Source organism: Hemiscyllium ocellatum, chromosome 7 (genome assembly GCF_020745735.1).
Source record: "Hemiscyllium ocellatum isolate sHemOce1 chromosome 7, sHemOce1.pat.X.cur, whole genome shotgun sequence".
NCBI classification, from domain to species: domain Eukaryota; kingdom Metazoa; phylum Chordata; class Chondrichthyes; order Orectolobiformes; family Hemiscylliidae; genus Hemiscyllium; species Hemiscyllium ocellatum.
Window position 1 is genome coordinate 10,466,540 of NC_083407.1, and position 14,788 is coordinate 10,481,327.

Consider the following 14,788-nt stretch of genomic DNA (forward strand, 5'->3'; position numbering starts at 1 on the left):
TCCAATTTGATAATATCCTTCCTATGACAGGGTGACCAGAACTGGACACAGTATTCCAGAAGAGGTCTCTCCAACATCCTGTACAACCTCAACATGACGTCTCAACTCCTATACTCAAAGGTCTGAGTAATGAAGCCAAGTGTGCTAAACGCCTTAAACCCTGTCCAAGAAAGACTGTGTCCTAATTTTTAATCAGCGCCCTCTCGGTCTGGGTTTACCTCCAAGAGGAAACGTTATTTCCCAAATCCAACTTGTCAAGATTCTTCAGGACCTTGCTCAGTTGAGTCATTCCCCTCATCCTTGTAGACCCATGTTGGAAGCATCTCTCTCCACAGACGCTGCCAAACCTGCTGAGTTTTTCCAGCACTTTCTGCTGTTCTTTTATACTCCCTTGCTTCAAGATGAACAACCCTGAGTGAAACTCGAGAATTTTGCAGCACTTTTTGACAGTGATTGGAGGTTTGATTTTTAAAAATATCTTTGTCCATGGAATGTGAGTGTGACTGTGTTCCCTCTAAATTTCCTACTGGATACCACAGTCTGGCAGCAAGTTCCAGACGTCAATGCCAGGATTGGAATATCAATGTTGTTCGCCATGTGTGGATCAGCTTCAAGGGAACATTGTTAGCTAGGTCAGGATTTATTGCCAATCCCTAGGAGTCATAGAGTCAAATGGCACAGAAACAGGCCCTTCAGCCCAATTCATCCATGCTGACCAGGTTTCCCAATCTGAACTAGTCCAACTTGCCTGCATTTGGCTCATATCGCTCTAAACCTTCCTGTCCAAATGTCTTTTAAATGTTGTCATTGTACCAGCCTCCACCACTTCCTCTGGCAGATCATTCCATACATGTACTACCCTCTGTGTGAAGAAGTTGCCCCTCAGATTCCTTTTAAATCTTTCCCCTCTCACATTAAACCTATGCCCTCTAGCTTTGGACTCCCCCACCCCAGGAAAAAGACTTTTGCTATTTACCCTATCCATGCCCTTCATGATTTTATAAACCTCTATAAGATAACCCCTTAGCTTCTGATGGCTGCAGGGAAAACAGCCCCAGCTTATTCAGCTTATCATGATAACTCAAACCCTCCAGTCTCAGTATAATCCTTGTAAATCTTATCTGCACCCTCTCAAGTATGACAACATCCTTCCTATAGATGGGTTACCAGAATGGTATGCAGTATTCTAAAAGTGGCCTTAGCAATGTCCTGTACAGCCGCAACATGACCTCCCCACTCCTATACTCAATGCATTGAACAATGGATTGGAGGTGCCAGTGTTGAACTGAGGTGCACAAGGTCAAAGATCACGTGACACCAGGTCATAGTCCAACTTCTTCAGGTGAAGTGGTTCGTCAAGTGACGAAGGGGCTGCGCTTTGAAAGCTTGCAATTTCAAATAAAGCTGTTGGACTGTAGCCTGGTGTCATGTGACTTTTGACCTTGGCCAATGAAAGCAAAAAGCGTGTCAAACACTTTCTTCACCACACAGTCTACCTGCAACTCCACCTTCGAGGAACTTTGTCTCTCTTGTTGCTTCCCTTTACTGCTAGCATTGCAGTGCTGTACTGAGGGAATGTTGCACTGTCAAAGATGCCTCTTCTTTTCACGTGAGGCATTAAAGCCAGGACCCATCTGCTTTTTCAGGTTGGTGCAAAAGGTCCATCGTGATGACTTTGAAGAGCAGGCAAGTTATGTCTGGCAGCTTGGCCATCATACATCCTTAAAATCAGGTTGGCTGATCATTGCAAGATTGCTACTTGCAAGAGTTTGGTGTGCACAAATTTGCTGCTATGGTTCCCCTGTTATAACAGCTACTACATTTCAAAATTATTTCGTTCTCTGTGAAGTGCTTTCGGATGCCCTGTGGTCATGAAAGGTGCTTTATAAATGCAAGTTGCTTCTTTTTCTTAAAATACATTCCAGTGTACATATTACAGAGAGCTTTAATTAGTTGATAATAAGTTCTGCAGAATACAACATCTGCGACTACATCATCCCTTTCAGAAGCAGAAATTTAGTATGGAATTGTACAGATTTATAATTAGCACATGCGTTTCTAGAATAACTACTTTAAGTAGTAACATTTATATAATGAATTAAATGCAATGTGAACGTGCTTCGCAAGAGTGATATCAGTAACAATCTGTCTGAGATATTTGTCACAAAAGACACAGAGGGAGACAGCAAGTCAGATGACCAAAATCCTGTTCTTTGTCTTATCTGCCGTTTAATCTCACACACTCTCTCCATTTCTCCAATGTTCCAGTGAGAAAAGCCCCAGCCTATCCAACCTTTCCTTAAAACTCAAATGCTCCAGTCCTGGCAGCATCATGGTAAATGCTTTCTGAACCCTCTCCAGTTTAATAATATTATTCCTGTCGCAGGGTGAACAGAACTGTACACAATACGCCAAAAGTGAGCTCACCAATGTCCTGAACCCCCACAACATGATGTCCCAACTGCTATACTCAATGGTCTGAGCAATGAAGGCAAGCGTGCTAAAGATCTTCTTAACCACCCTGTCTACCTGTGATGCAACTTTCAAAGAATTATGTGCCTGAACCTCTCGGTCTCTCTGTTCAACGACAGTTCCCAGGGCCATACCATTAACTATATAAGTCCTGCCCTTGTTCATGTTACTAAAATGAAATGCCCAAATTTAACTCCATCTGCCATCCTCAGCCCATTGGCCCAATTGATCAAGATTCTGTTGTAATCTTCGATAACCTTGAGAGGAGCTCCCCTATCTGTCATTCCATGCAGTCTATTATTGAATTAATTCATGAAATGTGGACATCACTACCTAAGCCAGCATTTATTACCCTTTCCTATTGCCCACAGGGCAACTAAGAGTCAACCATGGGTCAAGCAATGGGATATGGGTCAAGTGCTGGTGAATGGAACTGGATCAGATTAGGATATCTGGATGGCATGGATGAGTTGGACTGAAGGGTCTGTTTCTGTGCTGTATGACTCTATGGCTGTGAAAAACATACTTGACCTCATCCTCACCAATCTGCTTATCAAAGATGCATTTGTCCATGATGATATTGATGGGAATGATCACTTCGCAGTCATTGTGGAGACATCTTCACACTGACAATAGCCTACAACATCTCATCCAGCACTACCACCAAGCTAGGTGGGGTGTGGGCCACCAGTAACAGTTGTAACAAACTCCAATACAATCTGTAATCTCATGCCCTGGCACATTTGCCCCACATAACCATTACCATCATGCCAGGGGATCAATGGAGAGTGTAGAAGGAAATGCCAGGGGCAGCACCAGGCATACCAAAATGTGAGGTATCAACCATGAGATGGTGAAGCTAAAACACAGGACTTCTTACAGCATAAGCAGCAAGGGATTTCACAACCAGAGTATCTGCTCTAAGCTCTGCAGGCCTGCCCACATTCAGTCATGGATGGTGGTGGACAATTAAACAACTCACTGGAGGATAAAGTTTCCATAACCTCAATGATGTGGGAGCCCAGTACATCAATGCAAAAGATAAGTGGGCTGCACGGTGGCACAGTGGTTAGCACTGCTGTCTCACAGCGCCTGAGACCCGGGTTCAATTCCCGACTCAGGCGACTGACTGTGTGGAGTTTGCACATTGTCCCCATGTCTGCGTGGATTTCCTCCCACAGTCCAAAGATGTGTGGGTCAGGTGAATTGGCCATGCTAAATTGCCTGTAGTGTGAGGTAAGGGATAAATGTAGGGGTATGGGTGGGTTGCGCTTCGGCGGGTCGGTGTGGACTTGTTAGGCCGAAGGGCCTGTTTCCACACTGTAAGTAATCTAATAAGGTTGAAGCATTTGTAACAATCTTCAGCCAAAATAACAAATGGAAGTCCCCAGTATCATAGATGGCAGTCTTAAGCCAATTTAACTCCCTTGATGTGATATCAAGACATTGCTGAAGCTACTGGCTGCTCCAAAGGCTGTGGGCCCTGACAACATTAGTATTGAAGACTGTGCTCTCTTGCACTTGCCGCTCTCCGAGCCAAGCTGTTCCAGCACAGTCACAACACTGTGGCTGTTCCACCAAAAATGTGGAAAATTGTCCTGTACATAAAAAGCAGAAGAACTCTAACCCGGTCAATCAGTCTATTCTCAATCATTAGTAAAGTGATGGAAGGGATCATCAACAGTGCTATCAAGAACCACCTGCTCAGCAATAACCTGCGCAGTGACGCCCAGTTTGGGTTCCCCCAGGGTCACTCAGCTCCTGACCTTATTACAGTCTTGGCTCAAACATGGACAAAAGAGCTGAGTACCAGAGGGAAGGGAGAGTGACAGCCCTTGATTTCAAGGCCATATTTGACTAAGAGTGGCATCAAGGAGCCCTGCCAAATGGTATTAATGGTATCAAGGGCAAAGTCTCTGATGGTTGGAGTCATACCTGGGACATAGGAAGATGGTCATTGTTGCTGGAGGTCAGTCATCTCAACTCCAGCACATCTCCACAGGAGTTCCTCAAGGTAGTGTCCTAGGCCCGACCATCTTCAGCTGCTTCATCAATGACCTTCCGTCCATAATAAAGTCAGAAGTAGGGATGTTTGCTGATGATTGCACAATGTTCAGCACCATTCGTGACTCCTCAGATACTGAAACAGTCCATGTTCAAACGTGACAAGATTTGGACAATATCCAGGCTTGGGCTGACAAGTGGCAAGTAACATTCAAGCCACACAATGCCAGGCTCTGACCATCAAAAGTGAGAAACAATCTAACCACCAAATCCTTGAAATTTCATGATGCTACAATCACTGAATCCTCTACAATCAATATTCAGGGGATTAACATTGACCGGGAACTCACTTGGACTTATTATATAAGTGCTGTCACTACAAGAACATGTCAGAGGCCATGATTTCTGTAGTGAGTAATTCAACTCCCAAATCCTGTTCATCGTCTACAAGACACAAGTCAGGAGTGTGATGGAATACTCCCCACTTGCCTGGATTGGTGTAGCCCCAACAGTAACATTCAAGAAGCTTGACACCATCTAGGACAAAGCAGCACACTTGATCAACATCACATCAACAAGCATCCACTTGCTCCACCATCAACGCTCAATAGCAGCAGTGTGCACTATCTACAAATTCACCAAAGACTCAATTCAGCATCATGCAAACCCTGTCATGTGCCCCCCTCCCCCACTCCCCGACCCCCCCCCCCCGCCCCCGACATATTAACAGCACAGAAGTGGAACGAGTGGAGAATGTCAAGCTCCTGGGAGTGGTCATCCTCAACAAGCTTTCTTTGACTCTTCATGTGGACACACTGGTTACAAAGGCCCAACAACGTCTCTTCTTCCTCAGGCAGCTGAGGAAATTTGGGCATGATGGCGAATACCCTTACCAACTTTTATAGGTGTGCCATTGAGAGCATTCTGTCTGGATGTATCACTACCTGGTATGGCAACTGTGCTATTCATGATTGGAGGCGGTTACAGAGAGTGGTGAACTCAGCCTGGACAATCACAAAGGCCAACCTCCCATCTATAGAATCCATCTACCAGGCCCTCTGTCAAGGAAAGGCCGCCAGCATTCTCAAAGATCCACCCCACCCTGAATGATTTTCTACAACCTCTACCAGTGGGGAGAATGTACAGAAGCCTGAATACATGCACCAGCAGGTTGTGAAACAGTTTCTACCTGACTGTTGTTAGAATACTGAATGGACTCGCAAACTTTTAACATTCACCTGTACCTGTATTTTTGTTTTTGCCACTGTTTACTTATTGTTTACTATCTGTGCTACTTAACTCTGTGATCTGGCTGTATTGCTCACAAGACAAAGTTTCTCCCTGTGCCTCGGTACACAAGACAATAAATAAATGCAATTCAATTCATCATCCTGAAGGGTCGTTCAAAAAAATGTAGGGTTTTGTGCTCAGGTCCTGGAGTGGACTTTTGAATCTAGAAGCTAGTTGCTTTGAGGTGAGTCTACTACTGGCTGAACCATAGCAGCCACATTTAAATTAGGCTGACTGTTCTCTCAGTTTTAACTCCGCAGTTCACTGGCTAAGGCACCAAAATGACTTACAATTCCTCACTGTCAGACACAAGTGAAAAGCTGTTGTTATACTCCAGCAAGTCAATTGGTGAAGTATAGAATCGGAAATAATCTTTTTTCAAACTAACATTAAGTTCCAGAATGAAACATAACAGGTATACATTTTGCTCCTCAACTTCACCACAGTTTTAATGAATGTTTCTTTGTATCTGTTCAAGGAAAACTCCAATTAATGCCCTCTACCATCATATAATTAAATACAATTAACAATTCATATAACATTATCAATAATGTGGTAAAAATTACGGTAGCAACATATTTCTGTCAACCCCCTACACCCTGCAATGAAGCTCAATCTTATCTTTCAATTAGGTACTTTACAGTCTTTCAGCCACAGCATTGACTTCAATCAGATCATATATTTTTTCAGTCACCATTCGCAGTAGTTTGTTTTTCTAATACTTGTTGAAAACAGAGACCTGTTTCTGATCTTTCATATCTTTCCACCCATCAGGGCAAATTCAAGCATGCTAAATTTCAAATGATCACAGCAATATATTCCTAATTTTTACCTAGTTGATTTTACATAGCAATATACTCTAGTAGAAAAAGCTGCTGATTGGTTGGGAGGTTGACTCTGATTGGCTGAGGTGTTGCCATGGTGGAAGCCAATGGAAACCATCCTCAAATTTATATCTAATGGCATCTGGCATGAGCATATTCCTTTTGTTTGCAAAGAATGGGTCACCTACCTGTGAATATATATCATTTCCAGCAAACGTGAATAAGGATTTTGACTGATTGTGAGTATTCGAAGTTTTGGCATTCTTGTGTTGGTTCTGATGAGGACAGAACGCAAAGCTTTGATGTCATGTTTGTCTTTTTCAGTGAGATGCACACTCAATACTACACAGCAGCACTTATGTGTCTGTTTGCAAAAGTGGATTCTTTGTCACACTTTCCCACAACCACGTCAAAAGCTTATTATTGCCCTTAAGACATCCTAAGGTCAGGAAATATGCTGCATAATACAAGTTTTTCTTTCAGTACCATGTTTTTGTTGTAGTTCCCCAATAAAATCCTTCTCTTCTCACTCGTGAACTATGTTGCCACCAATTTTGACTTGACAAAATTCCTCTCTTACTTATTCAATACCTTTAACCTATTTAGTGCAACCCCATATGAACACCTTGAACAGACTTTTACAACGAAGAAAATGGCACAGAAAAAGAGACAGCAGCCAATGTTCTGGGGTCGTCTGCCTGTTTTTCACTGTTAATCTGTACTTTCACTGTTAAACTGTTCTTTCATTATTGATTTGATTTGATTTGATTCACCATTATCACTAAGTACAATGAAAAGTTTTGTTTTGTGAACAGTCCAGGTAGATCATACCATACAAGGACATGTGGGTCATAGGGTGATGGAACAGAGCAAGGAATGTAAAGTTTGGCTGCACAGAAGGCGTAGAAAAGCAAGGTCAACATTAGATTTGAAAATAGAGAGACCCATCCATCAGTCTAATAACAGCAGGTTAAGGAGCTGTTCCTGAACCTGTTGGTGCTTGTGTTCTGTATCTTCTGCCTGATGGAAGAGGTTGGAAGAGATTATAACAAGTGGGAGGGGTCTTGGATGATATTGGCAGTGTTTTCGTGGCAACGAGAAGTGTAGATGGAATCCATGGATGGAAGGTTGGTTTGTGTGATGGTCTATGCTGTGTTCACAACTTTCTGTAGTTTGTTTCGGTCCTGGACTGAGCAGTTGACTGACCAAGCTGTAGTGCATCTGGACAGAAGATTTTTTATGGTGCATCTGTGGGAGTTAGTGAGGGTCCTTATGGACATGCTAAATTTCCTTAGCCTCCTGAGGAAGAAGACACATTGTTGTGCCTCCTTGACAATCGCAACGATGTGAATGGTCCAGGACAGGTTGTACCTACAACCTGTAGCTGCTGCCAACTAGATTGTTACTATCAGATATTTCAGATACTAAATGCTGACTGATCCTTTCCCTGAGTCCAGAAAGTATAGTGCAAACTTCCACAAGTAGCTTCTGAAAATCTCTTTTGAAAATGCGTTGCTGATTAAAGCACAGCAGGTCAGGCAGCATCCAAGGAATAGGAAATTCGACGTTTCGGGTTTATCTGAAAATTTCTTACAGACTTTTATGGGAAAACAATGGCCTTGTGTGAGGATAGTGAACTGATAATGACTCACTGAGGACATCGAGGCATCAGGAAGCTTGGTGAACAATGATAGGCGTGTGTTCCAAAATCATACAGTCTCCGACATTGATTTATTAATATCATATGCACTGAGATACAGTGAAAAGTATTGGTTTTCATGCTAACCAGATAAATCATACCTTACATAAGTACATCAGGGAAATAGAAAAGAACGCAGAATATAGTGTTACAGCTACAGAGAAGGTGCAGAAAAAGATCAACTCCATTAAACATGAGAGGTCTGTTCATAAACCTGATCACAGCAAGGAAGGAGTTGTTCTTGAATCTGTTGGGACGTGTTTTCAAACGTTTGTATCTTCTGCACGAAGGAAGAGGGTGGAGGAGAGTATAACCGGGGTGGGAGGGGTCTTTGATGATGTTGGCTGCTTTCCTGAGGCAGCGGGACCTGTAGATGGAGTCAATGGATGGAAGATTGGTTTGAATGATGGCCTGGACTGTGTTCACAGCTCTCTGTAGTTTCTTGGGCAGAGCAGTTGCCATATCAAGCTGTGATGCATCTGGATAGGATGCTTTCTATGCGGTATCTATAAAAATTGGTAAGAGTCATTGTGGACATGCTGAATTTCCTTAGCCTCCTGACAAAGTAGAGGTGTTGGTGTGCTTTCTTGACCGTAGCGACGACAAGGATGTACCGGGACAGATTGTTGGTGATATTTTCGCCTCGGAACTTGAACATTGTTAGTCAAGTATATTGAGACAGAAGGTAACCAATAATGAATGACTTCAATGCCTGATCAATCGATGTCAACGTTTGTTGGTTTGTTTTTGATTACAAATAAATCAGATTTAGCTGAAGCGACATTCTTTTCCCAATGGTTGGAGACTTCTGTCTCTGCTTTGTAAATTAACACTGAATGATTCCTTCCTAATACCCTCCCATTATTTCTATGTGACCCGGTCCGATGATAGCTATTTCTGATCATACTTGTTGAAAATAGAAGTTTATACTGAGGAGCTAACTTTGCACCAAAACAAATCACAACTTTGAAGCATTTTTTTGAGGCACTGGATGGCACGGTAACTTGATGGTTAGCACTGCTTCCTTACAGCGTCAGGGACCTGGGTTCAATTCCACCTTGGGTGATTGTCTGTGTGAGGTTTTTACATTCTCCCTTTATCTACGTGTGTTTCCTCTGGGTGCTCTGGTTTCCTACTGTCCAAAGATGTGCAGGTTAGGTGAATTGGTCATGCTAAATTGCCCATAGTGTTCAAGGATTAGATTCCCTACAGGCCCAACAAGTTCACACCGACCCTCCGAAGAGTAACTCACCCAGACCCATTTCCCTCTAACTAATGCAGCTAACACTATGGGCAATTTCGCATGGCCAATTCACCTGACCCGCACATCTTTGTGACTGTGGGAGGAAACCAGAGCACCCAGTGGAAACACATGCAGACATGGGGAGAATGTGCAAACTCCACACAGACAGTTGCCCGAGGCTGGAATTGAACCCAGTCTCTGCCGCTGTGAGGCAGCAGTGCTAACCACCGTGCCGCCCCAGAGGTTCAGTGTGGACTTTTTGGGCTGAATGGCCTGTTTTCACACTATAGGGAATCTATGGGTTTTTGTTTTGGCTTCAGCTCTATTTCGTGACCTTTTGACCTCTTGTCGAAACATTCAGTAGCCTGGAAATTGTGATCTTCCTCACAGGTCAGTGGCTTTCATACCAGAAATGCAGTCCACAAAAATTGGGGAGGGTCCTTATGGACATGCCAAATTTCCCAGGCAGCCTGAGGAAGAAAAGGTGTTGTCGTGCCTTCTTGACCATTGCATCTACACAGGAAGTCTAGGACGGGTTGTCAGTTATCGTCACTTCCTGGAACTCGATGCGCTCAACTCTCTCAACCTTAGCACTTTTGGTGTAGGTGGAGGCCTGTTCTCCTCCTTTCTTTCTGAAGTCAAAAATCACAAGACACAAATCAGCTAGCAACCTGTGGAAGGAGCAAGGGCTCTGAAAGCTTGCCGTTTCAAATAAACCTGTTGGACCATGACCTGGCGTCATGTGATTTTTGACTTTGTCCACCCAGTCTAATACCGACACCTCCATACCATTTCCTGCTGAAGATAATGATCAGTTCTTTTGTTTTGCTGACATTGAGAGAGAGAGAGAGAGGTTTTTATCATGTTTCCACGTCATCAAGCCCTCTATCTTCTTTCTGCATTCTGAATCTTCATTATTTAATATCTGTCCTACCGTGGTGGTTTCACCTGTAAACTTATCATTGGCATTCTTTCAGAATTTGGCTACACAGTCATGGGTATACAGGGAGTACATCAGGGGGCTGAGAACCCATCCTTGGGGGGCTGTTTTGGTGGATCATTTTTGATCAATTGTGATGCTGTGGTTCATTGGCTGTTTTGATTATTTGGGTGATACTTTTTAAGTTAGGTTTGTTATTTTGGTGCCTCACTTTTAATGATTGGCAAAAGTTTGTGCATTTGAATGTTTATACGACTCCTTTTTTTTGGTTAATTGGGATGTTTTTGTTAATTGGTATGTTATCAATCAGGATGTTTTTTGTTAATTGAGATGTCTTTGGTTAATTGAGTTGTTTTAGTGAATTGAGATGTTTTGCTGTATCTGTTGAATCAGAGACAAAAACAGAAATTGCTGGACAATCTCTGCAGGGTTGGTAGCAGCAGTGAAGAGAAATCAGAGTTAACGTTTTGGGTCCAGTGGCCCTTCCTCAGAACTGGACCTGAAGCCTTAACTCTGATTTCACTTCACAGGTGCTAACAAACCTGCTGAGATTTTCCGCTGAAAATGTGTTGCTGGAAAAGCGCAGCAGGTCAGGCAGCATCCAAAGAACAGGAAATTCGACGTTTCGGGCATAAGCCCTTCATCAGGGCTTATGCCCGAAACGTCGAATTTCCTGTTCCTTGGATGCTGCCTGACCTGCTGCGCTTTTCCAGCAACACATTTTCAGCTCTGATCTCCAGTATCTGCAGACCTCACTTTCTCCTGCTGAGATTTTCCAGTGACTTCCAGTTTTTGTTCCTGATTTACAGCATCTGCAGCTCGTTCACTTTTTATCTATTGAATCAGGCTATTTTGTTGAAGATTGATGCTTTGGTAAATCTTTTTTTTGGCATTTTGGCATGTTTTGTGAATTGGGAAGTTTTGACGTATCTGATTGGTGAATAGGACTGCTTTTGGTTTATTGAAACGGTCACTCCGGTTATTAAATGCATAGAGTCATTGAGATATACAGCACAGAAATAGACCCTTCAGTCCAACTTGTCCATACCAAACAGATATTCTGAATTAAGCTCATCCCATTTGCAAGCACTTGGTCCGTATCCCTCTAAACCCTTCCTATTCATATACCCATCTAGATATCTTTTAAATGCTGTAATTGTACCAGCCTCCGCCATTTCCTCTGGCAGCTCATTCCATACACGTACCACCCTCTGTGTGAAAAAAAGTTGCCTCTTAATCTCTTTTAAATCCTTCCCTTCTCACCTTAAACTATGTCAGCTAGTGTTGGACTGCCCCTCCCCAGGGAAAAGACCTTGACTACTTACCTGCCCATGCCCCTCATGATTTTACAAACCTCTATAAGGTCACCCCTCAGCCTCCGACACTCTAGGGAAAACAGCATCAGCCTATTCATCCTCTCCCTATAGCTCAAACCCTCCAACCCTGGCAACATCCTTGTAAATCTTTTGTGCATTCTTTCATATTTCACAACTGCATTCCTATAGCAGGGAAACCAGAATAGTTTATCACTGTTTTTATGAGACTGTCTCTCCCTATATGTGTCAGGGTATGTGTGGGGGACTGTCTCTACCTGTGTGTGTCACTGAGTGTGTGAGACTGTCTTTCCCTGTGTGTGTCAGTGTGTGTGTGTGAGAGACACTGACTCTCCCTGTGTATGTGTCACTGTGTGTGTGTGACTGTCTCTTCCTATGTGTCAGGGTGTGTTTGTGAGACTGTCTTTACTTGTGTGTGCCACTGAGAGTGTGTGTGAGACTGTCTTTCCCTGTATGTGTCAGGGTGTATGTGTGAGACTGTCAATCCCTTTGTGTATCATTGTGTGTGTGTGTGTGACTATTTGTGTGTGACTGTTTCTCCCTCTCTGTGTCAGTGTGTGTGTGTGAGACTATCTATCCTACTCTGTGCCATTGTGTGTGAGTCTAGAGTGAATCGACGCTTCGGGATTCCCCTGCTCCTCACGCTACCTGACCTGTTGTACTTTTCCAGCACCACTCTCCCCGACTCTGATCTCCAGCATCTGCAGTCCGTCATTGTGTGTGAGACTGTCATTCCCTTTGTGTGTGACTGTGTGTGTGTGTGTGAAAGAGAGAGACTGTCTGTGTGAGTGTGTGTCTATCAATGTGTGTGTGTCACTGTGTTTGTGAGAGACTGTCTCTCCCTGTGTGTTTCAGATCTCTCTCTTTGACCCTCACCGTTGGTTACTTTCCTTATTCTTCCTCCTGCTGTAAATTGATTTCTCTCGCCAGTGGGTATGACCCAATAACTGTGTGTCGCTCTCTCTCTCTATTACTGTCTCTCCCACCGTCTGTGTGTTCGCGTGAACCTGATCGTCTGATATTGTTTGGGGCGGTTACTGCTTTGCAATTGAATGCAGTGACGTGTGGAAGTGGGCCGGTATCTCAGGGCTGACTTTATTATACAGTGTGTTCCAGCTGTAGGAGACTTCACAACTCATAACAGGAGTCGAGACCCAGAGAGAGAGGGGACTGTCAGTGGAGACTTGGTGACAGTCAGCAGTGAGTGACAGAGAAAGGACAGTGAACCCACTTCAAATTCACAGAGAACTGGGTCAAAAGAGACATTGAGAACTTGAAGGGGATATTCAGCCTGAGGAAAAGGAGGGAGAGAACTATTGCCCCCCCCAGCCAGGAGTGAAGAGGGGGGGAGCTGATAGGAAATGAACTGGGCTCGGTTTTGAGGGAATTGTGTCTGAGTACCTGGCAGTTGGCACTGTGTTTCCCAGCCTGAGCTGCTGAAGATGATGGCACTGTCCGTCTCGCCCTCTGCCATCGCCCTCCTCTCCTTTACCTTCTGTCTACACAGGTAAGCGGAAAATCGCACCGTCCCGGGACCTCCGCGTTCGTTAATCAACGGAGACTTGGCCCCGTGGGAGACGCTGTGTTAGAATGCCCTGGGATGGAACCTTTAATGTAGTTCATTCAATTTCTCCCTCATTATGAGCTTTCGCTTTTCTTAGATTTCATGTGAATTAAGGGTCTCGTTTTTTCCCCCCCCCAATTTACTTTTTGAATAAATACTGCAGTTAACAATAGCTCATGTCTGATGATAATTCTCCACCAACTGCAGAATATTTGTCAAATTATTTGGAAAAACTAGCTCCCCAAATTTAGGCAACTCAGGAGTCAGGCACCATCGAAGTTGGCGTTAGACTCACTCACAGACTTTAATTCTCTTATCATAGCGTGGATTCCCCCTCCAATAATCCTATTTTGCCTCCAGTTTAGTGTCCCTGCTGGGATGGTCACATTTAATGAAGTAAAGAACTGTGGATGCTGGAAATCTGAAACATGTACAGAAAATATTGTAGGAACTCAGTAAGTCTGGCAGCATCTGTGGAGAGAGAGAGAGAGAAACAGAGTTAACGCTTCTTCAGTCCAGTTGCGAAGAAGGGTCACTGGACCCGAAATGTTAACTCTGTTTCTCTCTCTCTCTCTGCACAGTTGCTGCCAGACTTGCTGAGTTCCTCCAGCAATTTCTTGGGTTTTAGTACAGATTGGGTTTGATGAGGAAGAGGGTTTTTTTTGTTGTCTGACAGTTTCCGAAGCTTCAGCCGTGCAGTGAAGCCTCAGGCTGGGAGGGCAGGGGTGCAATAACCCGGACCACAGGGACCCCCCAGAGCCCGAGGCTGGATATTTACTCCACCCTCCCCTCCCCTCCCTCCCCGCCTCTTGGGTTAACAGGAGCAGAGACACTTAGTCACCCGGGGGCCCTTCACCAGACACGAGGAACACCCGACAGTCTGACACTCCCTCTTTGACCATGTGACTGGGGTGTCCCCTTTGACCATGTGACCAGAGTGGCCCTCTTTGACCATGTGACTGGGATCGCCTCTTTGACCATGTGACTGGGGTGTCCCCTTTGACCATGTGACCAGAGTGGCCCTCTTTGACCATGTGACTGGGATCGCCTCTTTGACCATGTGACCGGAGTGACCCTTTGACCATGTGACTGGGGTGTCCTCCTTTGACCATGTGACTGGAGTGGCTCTCTTTGACCATGTGACTGGGGTGTCCTCCTTTGACCATGTGGTCCACGTTACACGAGGATAAACGCAGTCCGCTCGGCCCCTAATGCCTATGCTAGCCAGCCCTTACTGACCCACGCAGAGGTACAATACCTTCAGGCACCAGCTCTGTCTCTCAGGGGTGGGGATGAGAATCCTTCATATTGACCCTCCCACCTAACCCCCTCACTCTGGGGATACCCTGTTATAAACCTCTCCAATCCATCCTACTCTCTGAATTCTACATGAACCAATATCCCGGGTTCTCAGATCC

At 44.4% G+C, this 14,788-nt stretch overlaps 1 protein-coding gene across 1 annotated transcript in view; it reads left to right on the plus strand.

The window, feature by feature from the left end:
• Nucleotides 1–12,932: 12,932 nt before the first annotated feature.
• LOC132817381 (protein Wnt-10a-like) overlaps nucleotides 12,933–14,788 on the plus strand; it is a 78,940-nt gene continuing 77,084 nt past the window's right edge. The window contains exon 1 of the mRNA XM_060827802.1: nucleotides 12,933–13,313. Within this exon, the coding sequence (XP_060683785.1) occupies nucleotides 13,249–13,313 (65 nt within the window). The 5' untranslated portion in view covers nucleotides 12,933–13,248. The remainder of the gene's footprint in view (nucleotides 13,314–14,788) is intronic.